Source organism: Dipodomys merriami, unplaced genomic scaffold (assembly GCF_024711535.1).
Source record: "Dipodomys merriami isolate MVZ:Mamm:240054 unplaced genomic scaffold, mDipMer1.0.p SCAF_556, whole genome shotgun sequence".
Classification (NCBI taxonomy): Eukaryota; Metazoa; Chordata; class Mammalia; order Rodentia; family Heteromyidae; genus Dipodomys; species Dipodomys merriami.
In genome coordinates, this window is record NW_027206131.1 from 429,468 (window position 1) to 456,749 (window position 27,282).

General features: G+C 43.2%; 1 protein-coding gene and 1 long non-coding RNA gene across 2 annotated transcripts in view; one reads left to right on the forward strand and one right to left on the reverse strand.

Moving 5' to 3' along the window:
* LOC138812003 (uncharacterized) overlaps positions 1 to 27,282 on the reverse strand; it is a 175,690-nt gene that overhangs the window by 11,682 nt on the left and 136,726 nt on the right. Inside the window, 1 exon segment of the mRNA XM_069999962.1 lies at positions 6,688 to 6,792. Within this exon segment, the coding sequence (XP_069856063.1) occupies positions 6,688 to 6,792 (105 nt within the window).
* LOC138812004 (uncharacterized) lies at positions 1,771 to 18,920 on the forward strand. Its single transcript, XR_011367536.1, has 4 exons — positions 1,771 to 2,187; positions 15,150 to 15,192; positions 17,416 to 17,600; positions 18,707 to 18,920. It is a non-coding gene; the product is annotated as an uncharacterized lncRNA (long non-coding RNA).

Sequence of the window (27,282 nt, forward strand, 5' to 3'; positions counted from 1 at the left end):
CCCCAAATAGACCAGACCAGAATAGGACATCCCACGGTCATAGTATAATCCACACAGGATCAATTCAGACCAAGGAAAAGATCCTTAAAGCTGTCAAGGAAAAAAGATTAATCACCTATAAAGGGAAACCAATTAGAATCACCTCAGACTTCTCAGCAGAGACAATCAAAGCAAGAAGAGCCTGGAATGATGTATGCCATGCCCTAAAGACAAACAACTATCAACCAAGAATACTGTACGCAGCTAAACTCTCCTTCATAACTCTCCTTCCATAGCAAAGAAAAATTGAAACAATATATCTCCACCAAACCACCCCTACAAAAGATTCTTAAAGATGTCCTACACATAGAAAACCAACAAGACCACAATAAAGGCCAAGAAACCGCACCCAAACTGAGAATCCAAGAACCATAGGAGGAACCCAGTAGCTGCAGCCCCCAAGAAGGTGGATGACATGGCAGGAACTCCCAAATACCTCTCAGTCCTATCTCTCAACATTAACGGACTTAACTCTTCAATTAAGTGACATAGACTGTCTAGCTGGATTAAAAAAAACAAGATCCTCATCCTCTTTCTCCAACATGTTTAATGGTAAGAATGGAGGCAAGCAGCTGAGAACATCCAACTGTGATGCAGTGCTGGCGGTGCCCACCGCTTCCTCTCCTACTTCTCCAAACAGCAGCAGCTCTCGACCCCCTCTGCCAGCACCAGGCAGTGCAGGACATGCTTCCTTTCTGCAGCCAGTCCCTTCTCAGAGACCTGCCCCGAGAACTTCTGCACAAACAGATCTTGCTCTTTCTGGAAAATGACCTCCGTGACACCTCTATTTGGTACATTCTCCAGGGATCAAGATTTGAAATGGAAGCTTAAATGTCTGTTTTCTGGAAACCAGGCCCTTTCTCCTCAAGCCAGGTTAGTAGATTGCAAAATGACTAGAGTAAGCCTCATTTTAGACAGCGCATGGTGGGGAGCAGGTGGGGAGGCTGGCCCACCTTCTACAGACATGGCCTCACTGTGCACCCAGCTTCCTTCCTTGCAGCGGTGGATCAATGAGGTCACTCAGTGACATCCAAATGTCCATCACACTGCAGGCCATTGTGAACTGTGTTTCCAACTTTGCTGCCATCTGCTCTTGACATATTTGGCCCCGGATAGCAGAATGGACTCAATAACTTTTGTGGAAACAAGTTAGTCATTCAGGCCTTTTCTTCTGTGATCATTCTGGGCCTTGATCTCAGGGTCTGGGCACTGTCTCTAAGCCTATGTACTGAAGGTTAGGTTAGTGCTCTCTATCACTTCAATACAGCTCCACATATGGCTCTTTTGGTGTTGATTTGGAAATAACAGTCTCCTGGACTTTCCTGTAGGCACAGGGTTCAAATGGAGTCTTGAGAGCTCAACCACCTGGATAGCGAGAATTTCAGAAGGAAGCAAAGCCACCAGTACCAGGCTGGTCAGGACTTTTTACCTGGCATTTTACTGATCCTTCCAGGGGTTCACACAGGGAAGACAGGCAATCCAAGTACCACCTGCAATTGGTGCAAACTTCTTCATCGCAGTGTGAACAGTCGGTGAGGAAGAATTCTTAGTGTTCTTCTACTCACATTCTCATGACTCTCTCAACCCAATCATGCCAGAAAATACCAACTCTTGGGTCCAAAGCAGACCCCTTTGTTTCCATTCTGTTTCCCACTGAAACTCACATGAGAGCTCCTGAAAACCTACAATCCAAGTAGGAAAAACGTCAATTCTCCAAATTGTGACCCCTTTCTGTGGGTTGTTTCTCTCCGGATAGTAGGGAAGAGCTGTGATGTGTGCCTGTGCAATAGCGAGAACATTTTCCTAGGTAAATTCTGTCCTAAAGGAAGGATCTGGTCCATTCATGATCTGAGTGTGTACGGCAACTGATGCCATCCAGTCCCACAGAGCCAGGCCTGGGCTCACTGAAGGGGCTCCTCTGTGGCATCACTCAGGAATATTTACAGATGCAAATATTCCCCAACCAGGGCACTGACAGGTCATTCTTCTCTTTGCAGGAAGCTGCCCAACCACATCCACACCTGTGTCAGCATGTCAGCACCTGTCTGTAGGCATGGCTGAGGTGGCCATTTTCGCAAGTCCTGAAGAACCAGGCAGAGCACAGGCCTGAGATCGTCCTTCCACAGCATCCTGAGGACCTAGATACAGGTGTTTTTGTCACTACTTCTATACTGGATATTCACATGAGTTGGTCTTGAACAAACTCTGAATGCACACTTTTACAAAATTTAAACACAGCCACTGAATTAGGAGGGACTAGGGTTTGGGAGTAAGTGCAGGCAACACATCTTCCCTACGGCATGTGAGGACTGTGACAAGGTGCCGACAGTACCACTGGTGGTCTGTACTTGTTTCTGTGTGCTTCCAGCATGGCCGGGGAGAATGCACACAGCGTGAGGGCTGAAGAAAGGCAACTGAGGTGAATTGCAGAGCTTCTATCAGTTTGTGATTGAGTAGGAAATGCAGACTTGGTCCTTTGCTTGTGGACCTGGCTGGGGAGGTACTGAAACCTAAGAAGCAGTTCTGTCCTAGTACAATAGGTCACTAGGGGCATGTCTGCCCACCCTCCCTGTACTGGCAGCCTGCTTTGGCTGCATGAGGAAAGCAGCCTCTGCCATTGCTCACTCCTGATGCTATGATGTCTGACTCACCACAAGCCTATCACAACCGAGCCTGGACTGAAGAGGCTGGAAGCCAGCCAAAACACACCTTTCCTCCTTGAAACAGTTTCTCTCAGTCACTTGTTATAGACAAGGAAAGTCCAACCACTTCCTTGTGAAGTCTCTTACCTTCTGAGTCTCAGTTGCCCCTTCAGTGAATCAGTACAAAGACTGAGTCAGAAAATACAGGAAAAGGCCAGGCCATTCCGTGGCAGGGTAATATATGAGGATCCCACTTCTGGGCATTTACCTAAATGATCACAAACAAGGCCATAGTAAAGCTACCAGCACAAATATGTTTATTGCAGCATTAGTCACCAAAGCTGAGATATGGAACCAACCCAGGTGCCCCTCAGTAGATGAGTGGATTAAGAAAATGTGGTATATATATATATATATATATATATATATATATATATATACACACACACACATATATGTATGTATAAACACACATATATGTAATCATATATACATATAAAATGGAATTTTATTCCATCAATAAGAATGGCACAACCCCATTTATTAGGAAATGGAAAGACTTGGAAAAATCATATTAAGTGGAGTAAGCCAGACCCAAAGAAATATAAGTCTCATGGTTTCCCTTATTTGAAATAATTACTATACATCTAGGATAATTTTATCAGGTGAGCTGAAAACCTCAAAAGCTATGAACATATGACCATATAAAATGGTGTTAAGTGAAATGAACCCCAAGATATGGGCAAAAGTGATGTTTCTTTGTTGTAATTTTAAAGTACTATGTGATCTTTTGGTTTCCTTTCTATGTTCTTCCCCTGTTGTCACTGCATTTGATTTTGGTACCCTGAATCTTGTATATACATTTCTCTACTTTGGGGAGGGTAAGGGGAATAACAAAACATTGAAGCAAGGACATCAGAGGACCCATTGCAACAATGATCCCCACAAGACAGTATATTGGAAATGAATGTTAAAACTTCAGGGTGGGAGGAGGAGTGAGGGAGGTGGAGGAGGAAAAGGATAGTGGGAGAACAACAAGGGAGGGGGTAACAATGCTCAACAAGAAATGTACTCATTACCTTACTCATGTAACTGTAACCCCTCTGTACAGCATCTGTACAATACAATAAAATCAATTACTTGTTTTTTAAAGGTCAGGCCATGGTGCTCCTGTGACATTGCCTTCTACTGCATTTGTACAGCAGGGATTGGAGGATGACCCCAGCTTTTCTAGGCATTTGATGGGCAACTTTCATGATCACCCTGTGTTCTCATTCACTCAACTACACTGTCTGAAGGTACCTTAAGGAATTCTGTCCTAAGACAACAGTTATCGGTACCTCTAATTGTATGATGATAAGCTCCAGACAGATGCCATGTTTGAGCTGAAGTGTCTCATTCTAACTTGTAGAATGGGATAAGCTGGGAGGGAGGGAGAAAATAACTGGAAACATGCGAATGCTCACTGAAGGGTTAAAGTCCTTGAGGCAGTGACCATTTGTTGCTCATTTCAGAGCAGAGCAATACGTGGTGCTAAACCACCTGGTTGTATGCCTTTATAAGACCTGCAAATCCTTAACTTGGGGCTCTCCTAGGCTCCGCTGTGTCAGAGTGTAGGATGAGGTCCGAGCTGCAGCCCGCCTAAATACAACCTCAAAACAGCTGTAAAGTTGACTCTCGGTGGTCTTCTTGGTGGGGGTCCTGCAACCTAGGCATAACACTCACTTCCACGGCACCATCAGAAGCCAGGACTGCATTCACAGGCTAGGATAGCTAAGAGTCATTGGATGTAAATAAACTTTAGGTAATATAAACAGTCTGATCTATCTCAGAATGTTTATCATGTCTTCAGATATGAGGCATTGCAGAATGGCAAGATGTTTCTCACACCTCCATTTCCTCATCCGTAAAGCTACATGAAGGGAGCTGGGAGCAGGGGTGCAGGCCCCGAGTCCCAGTTACTGGGGAGGCTGAGGCATGAGGATCACTTGAGCCAACTACATCAGGATCCTCCTGGGAAATGCAGTGAGAGGCCAATCTCTAAATTGAGTATGCAAATAAAGAAGTATACAGTAAAAATTCTAGTACTTGACTTCATCAACATGCTTCAATTCTGTAAGCACCTATTCACTTACTGGACAATGGAGCCAACACAAGTGGGACTAATTTCTAGTCTTTGCAAGCTGTCAGCTCTGCTGTGGTGGGACAACTGGCTGTGTCCCTTGGGGTTTTCTCTGTTGTCACCCTTGCATACAATGGACACAGCCCGAAGTCTCCTTTTCGTCAGGTTTCTCAGGAGTTACCATCTGTCCTTGGTCTCTAGGTGCACAGTCATTTGCATATACTGCTCCTCTTCTTGCTCTTCCAAAGTGGCAGACACCAGAGAAAGCTCACCCAACAGGGATACCAGCCAGGTCAGGCGAGAGATGCCACTAAATGCAGGAAAGCCAAACTGCCCTTCTTCCATTGGGCCAGCTGTGGGCAATCACAGGTGCTGTGAGGACTAGGAAGAAGAGAATATCTGAGAACAGGCAGGACCCAGGTGCATGGGAGAACACATGGACAGGGGGACCTTGCCTTACCATGCGGCTAACTGTAGCCTCACAACAGCAAGTCCCTTGTAGGTTTGAACTTCAATTTTGCTAGTAAAATTAGACATACTACTGGCAATAGCACACAATTCAGCTACACACAATGATAACTTGTAGAATGGGATAAGCTGGGAGGGAGAGAGAAAATATAGTCAGTTTACCTGTCTACTTAGGTAGATACACACACACACACACACACACACACACACACACACACACACACACACACACACACACACACACACACATTGCAGGGTGATCCCCTGTATTACAGATTGTAACCATTAATTCCCTGCTAGACATGGTAGCCCCCCCCAAAAATAATGCCCACCAAGTTTCAAACATGCCACTGGGGAAATGTGGTCCTAGCTTCAAGCCTTCAAGTCTCCTAATATTCCAGACAAGAGGAATTGCCCAGGTTGAGGCAATGAGTCAGGGACAGTTCAAGTCTTAAACTTTGATCTCTAGGAAGCCAGTACCACAAAGAACCGAGCAGGAGACAATGTCAGAGTTCATGCTGGAATGAGCAAATCTGATTTTGAGCTCAGATTCTAATTTGGGGGCAATGCATTCATCAAATGCTTCCTACATTTCTACAGAATTATGAGGGTAGCTCGTCCATGAGGCAGTGCCCTTGTTCCATCTGTGTCTCCCCCTCCCGGATCTCACTCGGATCCATTCTGCATCCTGGCTCTTCTCCCAGAAGGCAGAGAAGAGGCAGCATCATGAATCTCAGGCTCCCAGCTGTGCCACCTGCTGGACAAGCCTTCTATGTCACTGGCACCCGAGGCTCCACACTCATGCTTTGCCCTCCCCGCAGGGGGCCACCCAGTCCATAGGAAGGATCTGCTATTTCACAGGAGCAGCAATGGCCTCCCCTTTCTCCTGCCCCACACCAGTAAGACAACTTGGTCAGTGGAGTGTGACTACTCTGCTAGGAAATATGGGAAGTTTCTCTCGTCCCACCTCTCCCATTTTCCTCTTGCTTTTTATTTACTTGGTTGCATTTTTAGCACGAGACATAGAAGAATACCTCATGCTAGAAAGAACTGGAGCCTTCTTTCTAACTTTAATATGTCTAAAGAGCTCTCCATGAAATCCAAGGTTGTGCACATTTTTGGTAAACACTTCGTTTCTTTTCCTGGTTATTTAAAATGTCTTTTTTTCTTCATAACTCAATAGCAATCTATCTAAAAGATTTTCCTGATATCAACAAAATTTTCTAAACATCACTGAAGAGAGAAATCCAAAAGCTTAAAAAATCCCTGTTATATACTACCAGATCAACTATGGTAAATTTAAATTTTTTTTTAGTTGGATGGGGACAAAAACTCTGGAGTTGCACATCTAAAGCAAATACCTCTGTACCTGTAGGTGTGAGATTAGAACTCTAGCAGGAAGCAGGGCTTGCTTACCCGAATATACGCATCTTGGTGATGTTTGGCGAAGTACAGCATGTTGTTAAGAGCCAGCATCCCAGGAGGAGTCTGGGTGAAGTCCATGGCAGGGTTGACATGATTCTGCAATAAAAAATCAAGTACTAAGTGAAGTTAATTCTTCAGCAGTCTTTGCCAATCACAGCATGGGGGAAGACAGTGGAGGTGCACCTTGCCCACCTCAAGACTGAAGGTTAAGTTCCCAATGACCAACTATGTCAACCTATTGGGATTGGCAGAGGAACTTCTTCAAGCTCTGTGGGCTCAGCTAAATCACTTTTTATAACCCAGGGCTGGAAACCCAGTTAAAGATCGAAACACAGGATCATCCTTAGTCACGTCACATTTCAAGGAAAAGAAAATAACACGCAAGTTCAATCTCTGGCAGCTGCATTGAAGTGAAGCCAGTGGCACAGGGCGAGAAATATCTGGGCTGGAGTGACTCTGCATCCATTTCAGGAGCTGACTGAAGGGAGCCATTACTCCCGGATCTGACCCATCCTCAAGCTTATGCATGAAGGTCGGTCTGGCCACGCCTATCCATCGGCTTTGTAAACTGTCTTGGAGACACAGTCCCCAGGCCTCTACAGGCACTGCGCTCATGTCTGACCTGTGTAGTCTGCTGACACTAGCATGTTTCTGAGGATTGTGTCTGGCATGATGGACTCCACATATGGCCCAATGTTACCAATGTGCCTAACCAAAGAGCAGGCCTGGCTCAGACAAATATTTGTGTATGCATGACATTAATTGATCAATGAACACTATGACAGCTCTTCGGGCAACAAACAGCTCAGTCACACCAAACACTGCACTGAAAAGCAGATCTGAACAGTGAATGATTGAGAGGAAGTGATGTTTTCCATTTTTTTTTCCTGTTGAACACATGAAAAGAACATCCAAGTGGGGTGCTGTGGTATATTCCTGTAAGCCCAGCGTGTGGGAGACTGAGGCAGACGGATGGGGAGCTCCATATCATGACAACCTGTGCCAGCAGAACAAAGGCTGAGGATGTAGCTTAGTGGTAGAACAGTGTGCCTAGCATGCCCAAGGCACTGGTTCAATTCTCAGTGTTGCACAGAGTCAAAGGCAATTTGTTGTTGAGGACTGTAGGTAGAAATGCTACACATTTTTTTCAATTTTATTTTCTTGTACAGATGTTGTACAGAGGGGTTACAGTTATATGAGTAAGGTAATGAGTACATTTCTTGTTGAGCATTGTTACCCCCTCCCTTGTTGTTCTCCCACTATCCCTTCCCTCTCCCAACTCCCTCACTCCTCTCCTCCCCCCAAAGTTGTAAAGTTCATTTCCAATATACTGTATTGTGGTTATCAAGGTTGCAATGGGTCATCCTGTGTCCTTGTTTCAGTGTTTTATCATATTGGACTTGTATCTAAGTTTGCTGAATTTATCTAGTAGTTCTCACCATGTATTTGGTGACATCATTAGGATTTTTTCTGTACATAAAAGTGCATCATCTACAAATAACTTGATTTCCTTCTTTCCTGTATACATGACTGTCATTTCTTTCTTTTGTCTAATTGCTCTGACTTGTAATTCTAGCTCTATGCTGAATAGGAGCTGGGGGTGGGGAGGTATCGAATTTCACTACAAAAATAACAGCCATGTGAGATTAAGCATGTGTTAATTAAGTAGATTTAACTATTCCACAATGTTTATTTATTTCAACATATACTATACATGAGAAAATCACACATGACATTTGTCAGTGTAAAAATATTTTTAAACTGTTCAACGATTATTAATGACAACTGCTTTCACCTCACAATCTGGAAAACTTGCATATTTTCATTTTGACTCTTTGTTACATTTTTAATAATCACTTTGAGTTCTTTTCCCTCCTTTCCTCCCTCCCCACCTCCTTTTCTTTTATGCTGGGATAAATTCTAGTCTAACAGCATTTTTTTTCTTATTTGTGTACAGGAAGGCCTTCTTATGTAAGGTTCAAACCACCCACACTTTGCTATATTATTAAAGTGTACACCTAAACTATTTTCCTAAAGCTGATTTGAAAACTTGCTTATGAGCTGATAAATGACAGCTCCAGGCCACAGCTCCTGCTTCAAAACCACACAAGTTCACCACATCCAAACAGTACCAAAGTACTGAGTACAATATGTTACATTTTAACATTTCCTCCTCATTCATTTATTAAAATGTTGGAAAGTTTTTAGAATACTCAAATACTATGACGAGAGAGAGAGAGAGAGAGAGAGAGAGAGAGAGAGAGAGAGAGAGAGAGAGAGAGAGAGAGAGAGAGAGCGCATAAATCATACGGTGTGTCTCATACAGTGTGTCACACTGTGGTTCAGCTGGGTTTGACATGCCTCATTCACTGTGGTGAAGGACCAATTACTATACTATAGCGGTAACAGGGGAAACAATATCCATTATTGGAAATGGACAACCAGAGAATTCACCACAAGAGCCATTTGTACTTAAATGATCTCCTAGGCAGAGTGATTTAGTAGAGTTTAGTGGAATTTCTCCCATTGTATACACACTGGTACTTGGAGGCATGAGATTTTCATGAACCTAAGTGACATAGAAAAGTTGCCTTTCTGAGGGCTTCCACTGCAGAGAACCTGACATGTGTGAAGACTCAGAATAACGCAGCCACCTGGTCCTCTTGTGGTATCCACATGACTGACGAGGAAACCAAGTTCACCAGCTCCCGGCCCTCCCTACTTGTCTGTGAACAAGTACACAGGACTTCTGTAGACAATGCATTTCAACCATCCATCTCCTGTCCCTATTTTCCCCTTCCTACCAGTATGACAAGCCAGATGCATTTATTTTATTTTGGCACTGCCAACATTGGACTTTCATAGACCGACAAAAGTTTATTTGACATCAGCTAATCAATACGAGCCATCCCGAAGCACAGGCCAGCCAGTAAAGGAAAGGGCGTCAGACATAAAAGAGAAAACCGTGACATTTATTTCAGACCTACTGCTAGTATCGATTTATCAATGTAATCCCAAAATAAATACACATGGAAATGAGGGGAGAAAAATAAATTTCTCTGAATCTAATTCCAACAACTCTCTAAAACACTAGGTAGATGAAGATGACCATGTAAAATCCCCATGGCTCAGCCATCATCAAACTTGTTTGAGTTTAGCATCTACAATCCCCAGTGAAGACACTTTGCATCAATCACACCCATCCTTGGGCACCTGGGTGATCAAAGAAGTTACAACTGTTCTCCAAAGATCCTTCCAGTTAAAAACCAACATAGCTACAGGACTGTAAACATTCACATACAGCAAGACCAAAGGAGGATATTCTTAGGGGAGAGGAACTCAAAGGCACAAAGCCTATGTATATCTGATCATATAAAATCATATTTATCGATGTGACCCCTAGAAAATGGAAACAAGAGGTATTTTGTTGCTTTTTTGTTTTCTTTCCTTTTTGTCTTGTTTCTTTATTTGGGAGGGTAAAGTGGAGAGCACAGAAATAGAGGGACAAAAGGTGAACAAATGGGGCAGTGGTACTCACTAGACACTATGCCCCTCCAACCCTCACCCCCCCCCCCGCCACAAACACCAGACACCAGACCAAAGTCCTTCATATTTGCAATGAACCATGTCCTAACTGTCTCCAGCAAACAGGCTCTTGCCACACAAAAGCCAATTTGAAAATTGCTTTTGATGTAGATTATGAAACATCAGTGCATTTTTATATAAAACTAAACTAACCTTTTCTAGTTGGGAATGAGCTATGTTCCGTCTCTTTCTGATTCTGGCTCTCATTCTTCCAACCTGTGGATGGGGATGGAAGGGAAAAACGGGAAAGAGCAAAGGAAGGGGTGACAATGTCCCAAAAGAAATGTACTTATCACTTGACCCATGTAACCGTAACTCATCTGTCTATCACCTTTGTGGTAACAATTTCGAAAAGGAGGAAAAAGAAAACCATAGTGCAGTGCCCTAGGATCTGTGGAGAAATGGATCCAGGATCCTGCATCCATTATCAAAATCTCATGATGCTCAAGTGCCTTCTCTATAATAGCAAAGCATCTGCACACATCCTCCACATACTTTACTTTTTATTCTTAATTATCTTTAAGAAGTTGTAGCAAGGGGTTTCAATTCCACCATGTTCTCTACACCTTTGCTAGATTCCCAATGGATGTCCAATATAACATGAGTGCTGTGTAGGTAGCTGTTATACTGTACAGTTGAAGGAATGAATGATGGCAAGCAAAGAACCTGTACACCTTCAGTCCAGATGGAATTCCTTTCAAATACTTTTCAATCCCTAGCTGGTTGAATCTGTGGGTGAGAAACCCACAGATGCAGAAGGCCCCCTTTAATTGATGTGTAAGGTCCTCATCCTCAAGTTAGTAAGTGGAGCTACTAAAATTGTGTCTATGATGTGGCAGGTATTATGTAAAGTGTCTTGCATATTCGAACCCTTAGGCCTCATCAAATGCTTCCAGGGTCAACATGAACTTTCTCTTCCTTTCCCAACAAGAAAACTGAGCCAGCCTGGCACCGGTGGCTCACGCCTGTAATCCTAGCTACTGAGGAGGCTGAGATCTGACAAAGCCAGCCCAGGCATGAAAGTCCATGAGACTCTTATCTCCATAAAACCACTAGAAAACCGGAAGTTGTGCTGTGGCTCAAGTGATAGAGTGCTCGCCTTGAGCTGAAGAGCTGAGGGACAGCGCCCAAGCCCAGAGTTCAAGTCCCACGACTGACCAAAAAAGGAAAGAAAGGAAGAAAGGAAGAAAGAAAGGAAGGAAGAAAGAAAGAAAGAAAGAAAGAAAGAAAGAAAGAAAGAAAGAAAGAAAGAAAGGAAAGAAAGAAAGAAAGAAAAAAGAAAAGAAGAAAGAAAGAAGAAAGATAGAAAACTGAGCCATTTTGGAGTTCCTGTAGCTCATTCAAAATTTCAAAGCTGCTTAATGTATATAAAACCAGCAGGAATCATAATCAGAGGGTAAACTCAGAGTGCAGATTTTGAAGCAGAATTTTGTAGCATCTGATTGACCAGTTGGAATTCCCAGCAAATTTCAAACAAACATCAGACTCAAGTTCTAGCTCAGTTTGAGCTGCTCAGTCAACAGCATTGTGTCATGCAGAGTAAGCCTAGATCTGTCCTTTCTAATCAAAGCTGTAATTTCTCTGCTGCCCTCCCAACCCTCCCCCCCCCCCCCCGCCACAAACACCAGACACCAGACCAAAGTCCTTCATATTTGCAATGAACCATGTCCTAACTGTCTCCAGCAAACAGGCTCTTGCCACACAAAAGCCAATTTGAAAATTGCTTTTGATGTAGATTATGAAACATCAGTGCATTTTTATATAAAACTAAACTAACCTTTTCTAGTTGGGAATGAGCTATGTTCCATCTCTTTCTGATTCTGGCTCTCATTCTTCCAGCCCCTCCTCTCCTTCAAATGAGTGTTTTGGTTACTTTTCTTGGCTGTTGTTGTTGTTGTTGTTTGTGGGTCTTTTGTCGTTATTTACAATTGTAGTTAAGAAAAAAGGATTACAGGCTGAAATATCTGGAAGCTTCTGTACAGTGACAAAAATACTCTGGGACCCAGCCAAGGCTCTGCCACTCCTTCCTTATTTATGAGCTGCTTTGGGTACAGATTTATTTTCCTTTCTGTATCCATGCTATTTTTTCCACCTGTCTTGGAATGGAAGTTGCAAGAGCTTAGATAAATGGCTTAAAATGTCCCCCTACTTTTACTGCAAAGCCTGTGTACATCCTTCTAAGACACCATTCTTGGGTCCTGTGGATGTCAGGCTCTGTGAATCAGAATGGACAGTTCACTGGGGAAGGGGAATAGCTATGTCCCATTCCAGGGCACCGGAGGGAGGCTGTGGGAGTGGAAGATGGGAGGCCATGGATTGTGTTCCAGCTAGCATCTGAAGTCGTTTGGTGTGTGAGTCCTATGCATCGGGATCTCTTCTGTCACCTACATGCCAGTTTTCTGGCTGACTTATTCCAACCATCATCCAAGACTGACTTACTCCAACCATCCATCCAAGGGAAAGTTATAACTGCTTCCAGAATGTCTAGTTTATTTAAGCCTGAAGTGAGATCAAGAATTTGTATCTTTAAAGGCCATGAATGGCGCCTGTCATCTTAGCTGCTCTGGATGGGAGTGGTGGTATATGTCTCTAACCCCAGATACTCTGCATACAATGATGAGAGGGTCACGCATGGTTCAGGAACAGCCAGGGCAAAAAGTTAGAAGACTCGATCTCAACTAACAAGTCGGGTACCATGGTATGCACTTGTCATCACAGCTATAAGAGTGGTATAGAAGGCCCAGGCAAAAACTTATTTGAAACATGATTAAAAGCAAAAAGGGCTCAAATGATAGAGCACCTGCCTAGCAAGTTTAAGGCCCTGAATTCAAACTTAAGTATTGCCAACGAAAGAAGAGAGGGAGGGAAGGAGGGAGGAAGGGACAGAAGGAGGGAGCGAAGAACGGGGGATGGGGAGAAGAAAAGAAAAGAAAGAAAAAGAAGGGAAGAGAAAAGCAAAGAGAATCTGAATGTCTAACCATTTTTCAGGTGGAGTAAATGGTAATGGTGGGGCCACAGGTTGAGACTCACTGGAAGGGAGAATGCCTGACTCATGTCCATTAACGCAGGTCATGACAGAAGATCCTCTAGAACCTGGATTTACCACTTCCTGGATCTCATATAGTGTCCGTTACAACATAACTGACTCTCAGGTTCAACAACTGAATCCCTTGTCCTTCATCTGCTTTGGGTTCAGACCTCTCATGGATGAAACCGACTTCTTCGTTCAGAAATGGGAAATACAATTCAGCATCCTCTCCCTTGCTCTGTGGTTCACATTTCTAGCTATGGTTATCCACAGTAGCACCTCCACAGGAAGCTGAAATCTGCTGGTACTTGGTGCTTTAGAGGGCTTCTTGGTTCTTGGTTGGGGAAGCAGAGCTGGCAGTAGCTCACAGGATGTTTAAGGGGCTGGTGCTCAATTACCAAGGCCACACTAGTCCTTCGTTCATGTGGGTAACAAAGAGATGATTACGATAATGCCTGCCAGATGGCATATGGCAGGAAAGCCTTCTAGGATTTAGGAGTTCGTATTTGTGCTATGTGAGTGCCTACATTTGGCTCAACAAATAGGGTATTAAAGCAATCTTTAGCACAAATCGCAGAGTGAATACACATTTTGACTAGGAAAAAAGCCTTTATCTCTAGAGTCTGGCAGTTTGAAGCCACCATCTCCAAGGGGCAGGAGAGTTACATATGAGGTCCAAAACACCGACACAGAAACACACACACACACACACACACACACACACACACACACACACACACACACACACACACACACACACACACACACACACACCAGGAGCATGCTGGTGCTTGCACATGCTTTCCACACTGAACAATCTCTGGTGAGCTCTTCCAAATCCTCAATTGCAGGCTGGACCCCAAAGAAGTCCCATGTGAAACTCTGCAGCTGGGAGCTAAGCAACTTCAAAGGGGAAAATTCTGAAAAACCTTCCCAGAGATGATTGTCTAAGCTCAGCTGCAGTGGATCTCTGCTTTCCTACACCGGTGGTTCTCCAGCTTGAACAACTATTGGAGAGAGTAATTTCTTCCATAGCATTTGGGGTTTGGCACAGGGTCCCCAGTGCTGCATGAGGGAAGCCACAGCTTTGAACCTATAGCAGCCCAGTACAAGTGATGTTAAGAACCTGTGTACATTGAAGACCTGGGCTGGGAGCCAGGTTTTATGGAGCTCCTGTGTTCTCTCAGTGGACCCAACTCAGGCCTCTCTAACCCCAGCTGCCTCTCACATTTATACCGTGAGGCTCTGAATGCTTCTGACTGTGACCCCACACAGACCCGGACCCCAAAGATCCCACCAAGTAACCTTAAGGTGTCTTCTGGTTCCAGCCCTGGTCTCTCCATTCGACTCAATAAAAATCTCTATAGTCTAGATGAAAACAGACAAGATGGATGATCAAATCCAACCTAAGACAGGGAGGTGGGAAGTGGTGGGGAGCAAGAGCCTACTGGGGCCAGGCCTTGACAGTGATACCATCATACAGGAAGGCCAAGCGCCTGGCTCCCCGGTGGGGTTGAACTCCATTCCTAGCCAGGTGACAGCCAGCATTAACAACAAGGTCACAGCTCTTGGGTGCAGGGGCGCCTCTACACTGACACAGCTCTTTTTCCTTAGGTGCAAAAAGTCTTCAGAGACTCGCTCACAATATAGGCCTCATTAGTGTACACACACACACACACACACACACACACACACACACACACACACACACACACACACACACACACACACACACGAAGGTTTTAGAAATGTAAGCCCACATCTACAGACTGAGGGAAATCTGGATTACAAATAATTCATGAGAACCCAACAGCCCATCATTAAAATTTGATTCTTTCAGGTAAAAAGCACAAAGGAGACTCATGAAAGAAACACGCCAGCTGGTAAGATTCCAAACCAGTGGACTGACTGGCCTGCTCTCTCTCATTCCCTCTCCCCACCTGCCACCCCCCAACCTTGTAGCCTGGCCCTACATTTCCCGACATGGTCATGTCAAGCCCATGCTGTCAGACAATAGCCCCCCACTGCACAAAGCTCTGGGTTTTCAAGTTGCTGAGGGGGGCTTTCCCTGGAAACAGTCCACAGCCAAGCACACTGTGGAACCATCAACATGGCTAAGAGTTAAGAAGTCCAGGGAGCCCAGAGAAGTCACCATCATATGGCATCCAGAGGGCTTGAGATGTCCGGCTGCATGAATAGGAGCACAGTGATGAGGACTAAGGAAGGTCCATTGTGCCAAGGCTGGTGCACAACATCCACAGTGCCTGGCCTGGTGCAGGCCTTCTCAGGACACAACACAGAGTTTTTATAAAGGCCACTGGGAGAGTCACAGCCAGTACATAGAAAAGCCAGAACAGAGAAGCTGTCCAGGAAAGCTGGACAGAGGAAAGACATGAGGTAGTCGGGGTGGATATGGTGAGTGTGGGTAGACCATCTACTAACTCCAGACATATGAAGGAAAGCTGAGCTAATTCTGTGATCCTGCAGCTAGCAGGCTCAGCATGGAAAGAGGGGCTGCAGGTACAGCCAATGATACTTAGGCCCCAGCCCGTTTCATTCCTCTTGCTCTGTAACTTTGGAAATTTTGAGCCAGATAGTAAAGAACAGACCACCTGCCTTCAAGCGTCAGAAGTGAGTTACGAAAACCTTAATGTTTGTGTACCAGGATACACACATGCACACACGTACATACATGCATATGTACAGACCCATGCACACACACTCAGATAACCTCACAAGAGCATGGCATTGCCCCATTTGTTAGGAAATGGAAAGACTTGGAAAAAATTATATTAAGTGAAGTAAGCCAGACCCAAAGAAACATAGGTCCCAAGGCTTCCCTTATATGTATATTGTCTGATACAAGCAGAAAAGGTCAGATAAGTTTATGTTAAATGAAATGAACCCCAAGATTGCTATTGTTTCTAATGGATTTATAAGATACCACATGATTTTTTAAATGTCCCTCCCCCACAGTATAACCCCTGTTTGCACTGTATTTGATATTGGTATAATCTGGGGAGGGGAAGGGGAAAAACAAATTGTTTAAATAGGGATACAGGTTGACCAACTGCAACAATGAGATGTACAAAATGCTATGTCGAAAAATAAACTTTACAATTTAGGCGGGGGAGGGGAGGCCTGGGGGTGGACGGGGGAAAGGGGGAGTGTAGTTATGGAGGAGGGAGGGAAGGGATGTAGGGGAATAACAAAGGAGGACGCAACAATGCTTGATAAGAAATGTACTGTACAGTATTTTCACAATAAATAACATATTTAATAGAGCTATGTTCTACAGAAATAAAGAAAAACTCTCACACCCCAAATTTCAGATTTAAACTAAACTTTCTTAGGTACAAAAGAATATTCTGAGGGTTTTTTTTCCCCTTACAATTTATTCTTGAGAAGTCGGGAAAGGTCATGCCCTACCCCACAATCTTTCTGGAAATCTAGGTTGATTATGACTTCATTAGGTGGGAAAAGTAGAGTTAAAACTCACTGAGCAAAAGGATAAATGTGAGCAATTTGTTTGGCTCAATCGTCTATAATACATAGAATTATCATAAAAACTCAATTAACAAAAAATGTCTTGGAGGATAAACTTCCTTGAAAACAAAAGCTAGTTATGGTTTTGGAACCCGTCTTTATGAATAATGAAATAGTGCTGTCGGCATTTATAAAAGGTTCCTGTGATTTTCTTCCTCAGCCCAGCACATATGGGATTCTGAACAGCGCAAAGATGGTGAGATGCCCCCGGCTGCAGCATCCTTCCTCTCTCCTTCCTTCCCAGCCCATTTGCTCTGCCCTTTTAGGACTCCTTCCTTCCCACCTCTTTATCACTTTTGTTTTTTATTGCGAAAATACCATACAGAGGGATACAATTACATGGGCAAGGTGATGAGTACATTTCTTATCAAGCATTGCTGCCTCCTCCTTTCTTTCTCCTTCCCCTCCCTTCCCATCCTACAAGCTGGTTAGAAAGCAAGTCCATGGTAAGCAAATGCTAAAACTCTGAACTAGCAAAGAAATCCTAGTATTTTGCTTCCTGGACACCATCATGACCTGACCTCTTTGTAAATGTTGGTTGGTCTTATTCTAATCAATAGATATTGTAAGAATCTCATAGATCCTCAGATGGTTTACTGGGCCAACCCTGAGTCCTGCAAATCTTAGTCTTTGTTTCCCATCATCTGCACTGATCACTGCAAGATCCCAGGCCCTTCCCCGATGGCAACTGTCACCTGTCACAGAGACCTCAGACAACAGCAAAAAATAGCTTTTCTCAAACAAGGTAAGTGACATTCTTGGGTACACTTAAATATTAATTAACTGAGGTGTAAAAAGGTTATGTTGACATCAATGTTATGTAAATATAAACATCTATCACTAAGTCCAGTAGAGCTCTTTCAATAAATATATTTTAAATACCTAAAATTGGAGGCATTTGGTAATTGCTTAACAGTTGGCTTGCCTTCTTTCCTTCATTCCTTCTTTCTTCCCTCCCTCTTGCTCTTCTTCTTTCCCTCCTTCCCCCCTCCTTTACTCTGATCCCTTCCTTCCTCCTTCCCTCTCCCTTCCTTTCCCTTCCTTCATTGGTTGTACATAAAATGTACCAATCATGCTGGCACCAGTGGCTCAAAGCTACACAAGAGGTTGAGATCTGAGGATCATGGTTCAAACCCAGCCCAGTCAAGAAAGTCTGTAAGACTCCTAGCTCCAAATAACTACTCAATAGCCATAAATGGAGCTATGGCTCAAGTGGTAGAACACTAACTTTGAGCAAAAAAGCTCAGGGACTGTGCATAGGACCTGAGTTCAATCTCCAGAACTGGCACAAAAATAGTACCAATCAATCAGTACCAAGCAGTGTCCTTGAACAATGAAATATGGCTGTAGATAAAGCAAGATTTACCTGGGTGACTTCTAGGTAAACTTACTAGGTAAAAATAATCTGTTAGTTTCTTCCTATAACTAGGCTCAATAGTCCAGAATCAATGCTCTAAACTACCTCTTTAAAAGAAAAATTAGTGACACGTTAGACAATCTACTCAAGGAAATACCCTACTATCTTAAAATTATGAACATAGGGAAGTTATCTAGAGTAAAAAGATAGAAATATAAAATTTATGTTAACTATATACTGTATATAATTTCCTTATTAGTATATATTCCAGTCTATGTATAATTTCACAAAATATTCTCTTCATTACATAAATCAAGACATAGACTCATCATCGTTATGCACTTCAAAGATGCATTAAAACTGGAAAGAAATTCAACCAGAGGATTAATAATAATAATCTGTAGAGGTGAAAAGATAAGCAATTATTTTTCTGCCTCTATTTTCCTAATGAAGACACATTGTTGTTTTTTTTTTCTGTACTTGCATTTGATTAGGTGTATGTCACAGCCATGAAACAAGAAAAAAAATCATTTTATAGGAGAACATGAGAAACAGTCCGGACTTTAATCCATAACCCTGCTCCAGTATTTACTGGGCTTTTCCTTGAAGGTCAGCTTCCAACTGTGCCTGTCATAAAGACTCAGCCACCTGGTAAGTAAGCCCATTTGCAGGGAGGAACCATGGGCCACACCCTACAGTACCAAAGACAGTGGCAGGAAAAGGATCTGTTGGAATCACATCTTCAGAATTACAAATCTCAGCATTTGAAGCCTGTTGGTCTTGGGACATGACAGGGTGTTAGCTCAACTCACAGCCCAGAGAAAAAGCTCCACACAAGCTCCACGGATTGTCAAGGGACCATGAGATCAGGATATCACCCTGGTGCTATCTCTGTCACCAGCAGGGCTATTACAGCCCAGCCCTGGGTAGTTTCCTGCCTTTGTTAAGAAGTAGTAGATGATTTGGTTCTGATGGGATCCAGCTCCAAAACCCTCCAACCTACAAATAACTCTGTTCCATAAACAGAGTTAAACCACCAAGCTGCTGATAGGCAGCCAATTTTTACCTACAGAAGTGGAATTTTTCCCAATTCAACCTAAGCTTAGCTAAATGCATGCCACCATCCCTCTATGTGGTCTTGAACGCTCAGGGGCAGTAGCTTTCTGAAGAAATGGCAGGAAGGGTAGAAACAATCAGTCAAAGCTGAGGATAAATGACCAGCAAGACTGCTACACTGCTGGACTGAAATTCAGAGCTGAACTTGACTTTTAACTTTTTAAATTGCATCTTGTGACACCCCCTCTGCAGAACTGGCAAATATGGGTATCAAATTAGCTCTTTTTCCCTTACCTGTTCAAGATCACTAGTTTTATTTTAGCCCACACAATTTGCCCTGTGTACAGTGTCTTGTGCTTTTCTAAGCCACGATAATAAGACTCTGAAAAAACTACCAATAAGAAAAGCAATAAAGGAAGTGGCACTGTGGCTCAAGTGGTAGAGCATTAGCTTTGAGCTGAAGAGCTCAAAGACACCACCCAGGCCCAGAGTTCAATCCCCACAACCAACAACAAAAACAACAACAACAAAAAGCAATAAAATGCCAGAAGATGAAAAGGACTGGTAATGTTACATAAGCAACATAAGATTAGGGCCCCTAACACACACACAAAGGAATATATATACACAAATAGATGTATGTATACAGATAGATAGATAAACAGACAGACAGACGGACAGATGCTGTCCTGATAAACCACTGATGAGCACGGTCTCAGGGGTGGTCTGTAATGAAGAGGTACACAGTGGGCATTCCCCTTTAGGGAGACTCAAGGGTGACCTATTAGCTGAGCTACAGTGGTATCTGGGGTCCTCCTTCTTCAGGAAGAATCTAAGGTAACCTCAGATGGCATAGAACCTAGTGGGCATGCTCCTTCAAGCCAGAGGGGAAAAAGAAGGTCTGAAGAATCACAAATGCTCATCCCTGAGCTCCTGTGGACCCTACCTGGTGGCTGGACAGGAGACATTTTTAGTGGAAGCTGAGGGGCAGGTTTGGAGGTTTTATGCCACATTTACTGTTGCACGCTGAGCCAGGCTCTTTCTGTCTCTGTCTCTGTCTCTCTTTGTCAAATCATTCTTAAATATTTTTTAAACCTCAACCATAATAACTAGCTAGCACACAGCTTAATATTTCCACAATCACTTTCCAAAGTAAAAAAAAAAAAAGATGCAGGAGAGTAATATAACTCAGCATTATGACAGGAGAAAGAAGGGAAGGGAATGAACACAGGGAGAGACAGTGAAACTCAGAAAACTGAGGGAAGGAGTGGGGTTGGGAGGGGTGGAGGGATGGATGATGAAAGAGGTGACATGATCAAGACGCATTGTGCTGATAAACTGATGTGTTCAATGGTAACACCTTTGTACAACTACTTAAATAAAAATATAATGTTAAAAAAGAAGAAAGCAAACCAGGAGGGGTTAGATGTTGCCTGTATCTGCCTGGCCCATTTTCTTTAACTGTCACAGAACAGTTACATTTGAAGAAAGTACAGCACACTGCTAGTCTCTCTTAAATTTGAGAGGTGGGCTGGGTGTTAGCAGCTCACACCTATAATCCTAGCTATTCAGGAGGCTAAGATCTGAGGACTGTGGTTGAAGCTAGCCTGGGCAGAAAAGTCTGTGAGACTCTTATCTCCAATTAACCAGCAAAAGCTGGAAATGGAGGCATAGCTCAAGTCATAGAGCACCAGCCTTGAGTTTTTCACTAAGGGAGAGCATGAGGCCCTGAGTTCAAGCACCATTATTAGTGGAAAAATATAAAAGAGAAAAAGACAAAGAGGAAGAAAGAAAGACAGAGAAAAAGGGAAGGAAGGAAGGAAGGAGGGAGGGAGGGAGGGAGGGAGGGAGGGAGGAAGGGAGGGAGGGATGGAAGGAGGGGGGGAGGGAGGGAGGGAGGAAGGGAGGGAGGGAGGGAGGGAGGGAGGGAGCTGGAGGAGGAGGAAAGGGAAAAGAAAAACAAAATCTGAGTGGTGATATAGACTTGATTGCCAATTTCTTTCTGCAGTAAAAATACTTCATAAAGAAATCTTTAATTTAGAAAATCTATACTTTACTTAATGCATAATTAAATGAGGATCTGACAGGAGCAAATGCAAGGAAGTTTAATTACCTCTGGACTTCACATTTAAGTATTATCAAATAATATAAGTAAGATTATTATTAAACCTAAGATCATTCAAGGTGGTTGTTGGGCTGGGAACATGGCTGCTTCCATTTGACACCTCTCCTACTGACTCTGCAGGGGTCCCTGTGGCTAAGGCCACACTAAGTAAGGGACAGCTGGAATCCATCCTCAACAGCACAAGAGGAAGCCAAACAGTCCAGATCCTTGGCGATCAGCTTTCATATTACATTTCATGGCTTCCAGCAGATGCCTCTGTTTCTCTCAGATAAGGAACACTAACATGAACATCATAATCCTCCACACATAAATCTTTCCTGAGCAGATTGGAATACGTGTCCAGTCCTTGTAAAACCATTCTTAACACATTTATATAAAAATCCCCTCTCGTCTGCAAAGAGCATGCTTTCTTCTCTTCCGCTTTCTTCTCTTCCTCTTTTTCTAGTCAAGGATCACCCCCCACTCCGACCCCATGCTCTCACTGTGGAAACTTCTGTGGGGATCCTACGTTGTCAGGACAGCACCCAAAGGCAGTTGTTATCTCCAAGTGGGTACAGGTGCCCCCTTCCTGGGCAGCCTGGTGTGGAGGGTGGGAAGGAATAAATTCAGGAACAAAGGAGCAGTGCAGAAGGCAGCCTGACACATTCCAACCCATTCCAACACAATCTTCCACATGAGATGCTGCTCTTGGCAACGTTAATTTTACCTTTGTAGTCACAGCTCCTCCTGCCCCACTGTGGAGGAATTACTGCTCTTACTGGCCTGGCGGGAAGGTACACGGAGATGTTACCCAGAAAATGCTCTGAGCACCAGGTGGACCCTGGATCAATGGCAGCTGTCAATGGCCCATGAAAAAGGAAGGTTCAACCCCAGTGCCTCCACAGCACTCTCCTGTGAAAAGCCTCCCTCTTGTTCTAGGCCAGAGCCCTGGGGACCCGCACAGCCCTCTGCACTAGGTGTCAGCAGGAAGTCAGTCTTCCTGCCTGACCTAGGGTTTGGATTTCACAGCGCACTCTGAGCCCACCTCACATATACTGAGCTCAGGAGACTCCTTCCTAATGCTGCCACCAGGCCCCCAACCCCAGCACTCTGCACAACAGACCAGGCAAAACTAAAGAATCCAAAGTCCCCAAAGAGAGTAGGGACATCCAACCTTTATTTCCCTGCATGCAAGCATGGACATTTCCAGTGTGCTACCAGGATGATCATCTGTTCTATTTATAAGGATTTCTGGCAAAGAGATTCGGTAGCATTTCTACCAAAATGGAGGAACTCAGACATTCTACAGCAGGTACCTGACTTCCAGGTGCGGAGTTACATAAGGTGTGACATCACTGTGCTTTGGTTATTCGGGGACCACACAGCACTTGACCCTATGCAGAATTACAAGTTGAACGTTCCCAGTTTGAAAAGCCAAACTCAGAAAATGCTCCAACATGTGGAACGTTTGGAGCCCTTTTGAGGCAGTTAGGGTTTCAGATCAAAGGATGCTCAATAATCAAGTCTATGCAACTATTCTCCAAGTCTAAAAACCTCTGAGCTCTGGAAACTTCCAGTCAGGAGCTTTTCAGGTAAGGGATGCTCAGGCCACAGCACCTTAGGAAAACAGCAAAAAGAGCAGAAAGAAGGTCTTTTCACTGATTTCTGTTACCTTGCTCAACACGTGCTGTAAAAGATTTCATAAAGGCACTATGGAAAACCTCCAGGCAATCAAATAACTGTGTCACTTAAACACCCAGCATGGCAAACTAGGGAGGGAGGGAGGGCAGGAGGGAAGGAAGGAGAGAGAGAGAGAGAGAGAGAGAGAGAGAGAGAGAGAGAGAGAGAGAGAGAGAGAGAGAGAGAGAGAGAGAGAGAGAGAGAGAGAGAGAGAGAGAGAGAGAGAGAGAGAGAGAGAATAAAAGGAGAAAGAGTAATGGGATTAACAGGAAAAGAGGGATAAGAAGACAGTTAGCAGGAGGTTATGGGGAAGTCTAGCTAAGTTGGCTTATTTTGTGGTAGTTCAGGAGTCTTGTACTTGCTATGCAGGCATTCTACCACTTGAACCAAGTCCCCATCACTTTGGGCTATAGTTACTGTTATTTTTTAAAATACGTTATCATGTTTTTGCCCAGTGCTGGCCTAGCCCATGTTCCTCTGACTCAAGATTTCAGTTAGGTGGGATAAGCAAGAACCACCACACTTTGCTTTAGTGTCTGAGATGAGGTCTCAAATTTCTTCCCAATCTCTGCCACTTGAGTAGCTAGGATTATAGATGTGAGCTACTGTATTCAGTCTTTTAACTAAGAGTTAATGTCTCTCACACACAATTCTGTAGTTCTGACTAAGGGTTTCTGAAGTCTCAGAGAACTGAGGAATTGTTCCAAGTTCCTGGCAGATGAGTGGTAACTTCAGGATACCCCTACACACATGGTGAAGAGAGCAGACTTCTACTCATAGCAGGCACTAAGAAGCAAACACAAATAGCTGGCTCCAGGGCCAGCCCTGTATCCCCCACCCCACTCCCCCAAGCTGCTTTCCTGAAGGGAGTCTTATAATTTCAAATCAAGTCCTTATACTTTCCAACTCCTCAAAGAATCACCAGCTGATGACCATTTGGAATTCCTGAAAGAAGTTGAACTCACTCTCAGCCTCTACTTTTGAACATACATTCTTGGGGGTGCAGGTTCCTTTGAATTAGAACACACACCAACTTACTATGCCTGTCAACCTACAAACATGGACCATTAGGACTGGAAATAACTATTTGACTTGAGAGGTTTAAATTCCAAGAAAGCAATATTTTCCTAAACGGACTCATAAAAATATTGACTAAATATATCAATAAAGAAATACAAGACTCAGCTAGGCACTCAGCTAGTTCACGCCTATAATCCTACCTACTCAGGAGGCTAACATTTGAGGCCAGATTGGGCAGAAAAGTCCATGAGACTCTTATCTCCAATTAACTACCAGAAAATCGGAAATGGCACTGTGGCACAGGTGGTAGACCTCTCATCTTGAGCTGAAGAGCTGAGGGACAGCACCCAGGCCCAGAGTTCAAGCCCCACAACTGACAAAAAGAAAAAAAAACATCTGCACCTTAGCATCTAACTCTCAGCTGTCTGACTTCAGGGAATAGTTTACAATGAAGTTGAGCACAAAGATGTTTTCTGGGAAAAGTCAATACTCCTTGGTCAGCCTTGTTTTCAAAAACGTTTCCACATGACGTTGAGAGAATATGTCACCCTACTATTTCTGCTCTATTTCCATTTCTGAATAATTTTTCTTCACCTATGGCTATGATGCTAAACATTTTCAAAGATAGGGAAAGACAGCTCTGACGTGTCATGCTGGGCTGCAAATGCAGGCACTTTTCAGTTGCTTTTTCTTATAATTAGAAGGATATCCTTTTTTTATCTTCTAAAGTCAGATTTCTTATACTAAAGCAGATGATTCATGAGGAAAGAAGATTTGTAACTTGCCATTCATAGTCAAATTGAGTCACTTTAGATGTGTTTTGAAAGAGAAATGTATTGTTAATATTTATGAACATTTCAGGAGGGAGGTGTCACAGAAAATGAAGAATTCCAAATTCCCAAGGCTCTGGGCTTAGGACTTTGATTTATGACTATATGAAAATCGACAATTTAGGGAATTCTCATGTTCTGTAAATTCTATTTTTAATTAACAGGCCTTGGAATTAACATTAGCATCTTTCATTGACTCAATCTAGGAAGATATTTTTTGTTGGCTCCAAATTTTAATGGTTGTAAGTCTGTGAAGAATTTCAATGGATCATATCTTTGCATGGCTGTCATGGAGTAACTTTCACTGCAGAATGTGTGAGTATTAACATTGGCACCATTAAATGAGAAGAATAAGTTGCAAGCTCCGGAGAAAGCCTTAGGAGATGCCAGGGCATATTTTAACCGCAAACTGGACATGACTGTACAGCTATAAAGGAGTGGAATCCCCCAGCCAGCAGCCACCAAAGCCCCAACAATAACATAGCACATGACCAGTAGCTTAAGCACTGGGAAGTTTCCCTCTTTCTTAGCTTCTTTTTACCTGAGTCACCAACACTATCGACAACACAAGTGGCAAAATATGTGGCCAAGTCAGAAGCTTATCAAGATAGCTTGGCTCCATAGGTAGATGTTTCAGGAATGACCCTTGTACATGCATTCCCCTTGTATTTCTGTGTGTGTGTATGTGTATGTGTGCGTGTGTACATGCATAAGCGTGTATGTATTTACATTTCATTAAGTCCAGTAGTACTCTTTCAACCTATCTTTTTTTATATTTTTCCAAAAAAAAACTTGAATTCAGGGCCCGTACACTGTCCCTGAGTTTCTTTTGCTCAAGGCTAGTAGTCTACCACTTGAGCTTCAACACCACCCCTGGCTTTTTATGAGTGGGTTTTTATTGGAGATAATAGAGTCTCATGGATCTTCCTGCCAAGGCTAGCTTCAAGTAGCTAGGATTATAGGCATGAGCCCCCAGCACCTGGCATATACTACAATCTATTGTTAAATACCTAAAAATGGAGGCCTTTGATAATTGCTTAACTAGTTGGACTCCCTTCTTTCTTTGCTTTGTCTCTTCCCTTCTTCCTTCCTCTTTCCTTTCTTCCTTCCTTCTCTTCCTCCTTCCCTCCTCTCTCTCTCCTTCCCTTCCTTTCATTGATATACATAAAATGTACATCTGCCAACCAGTAGCCTTGAACAATAAAATTATGGCTATACCAATGTAGATGCAGCAGTAAGATTTCCCTGGACGATTTCTAGGTAAACTTAACAGCTATATAAAAAAAATCCATTAGTTTCTTCCTATAACCAAGCCTTACTTTCTCTTCAAACACATTTTAGACATAGTACTTGATGAAAGTACTTATGCCCCATCGCTTCCTGAACTCAAGCAGATTCAAATTAAGGACCGAAAGTCAACAACTTTTTTGCCTTGGCTGGCCTCAAACCATGATCCTTCCAATCTCTGTCTCCTGAGTAGCTATTATAGGCATGAGCTACTGTGCTCAGCCTTTTCACCGTTTTGTTCCTTGGGAACAAAACATTATCTGTCTAATGTGTAAATAAAACCAGGAAACATACCTGTAAAGTAAAAATATGTCATTTGGGTGGATACATTTTCACTATGGAGATGATAAAAAGCAAAAGACAACAATAGCAAACTAGCCTTCACTATCTGTCCTATAAGAAAATCTCAATGTGGTTTCCATTTGCATTTGTTTTATGGCCAATGACGCTGCGCATTTCTTCATATGTCTATTGGCTATTCTTATTTCCTCTCCAGAGAAGTCTCTTTTTAATAGGGTAGTTGTTTCTTTGGGGATTAGTTATGGGGGGAGTTAATTTTTGTGTATTTTTGATATGAGACCTTCGGCTTTTGTATAGTTAGTGAAGATCTCCTCCCAATTTGTGGACTTTCTATTTATCTTGCTAGTTATGTTCTTTGCCATGCAGAAACTCTGCAGTTTAATGTAATCCCATTTATCCAGACTTTCTTTGATTTGTTGTGTTTCTGGATTTTTATTTAGGAAGTTTCATCCTGTGCCAAGAAGCCCTAGCAAATCCCCTATCCCTTCCTGTAATATTTTCAGGATCTCTGCTTTTACAAACTTAATGTCTTTGATCCATTTGGAGTTCATTTGGGTTCAGGGTGATATGTAAGGATCTAGCTAAAATTTTCTACATGTGTGTAGCCAATTCTGTCAGCACCATTTGTTGAAGAGACTACCTTTCTTCCATCTGACAATTTTATCAAGGATTAGGTGGCCACAAGTCCGTGGGATCATGTCTGAGTCTTCAATTTTATTCCATTGATCCTCATGATATTCCTCCAGCACTATTCTTCCTGCTAAGGATTATTTTTGCTATTCAGGGTCTTTTA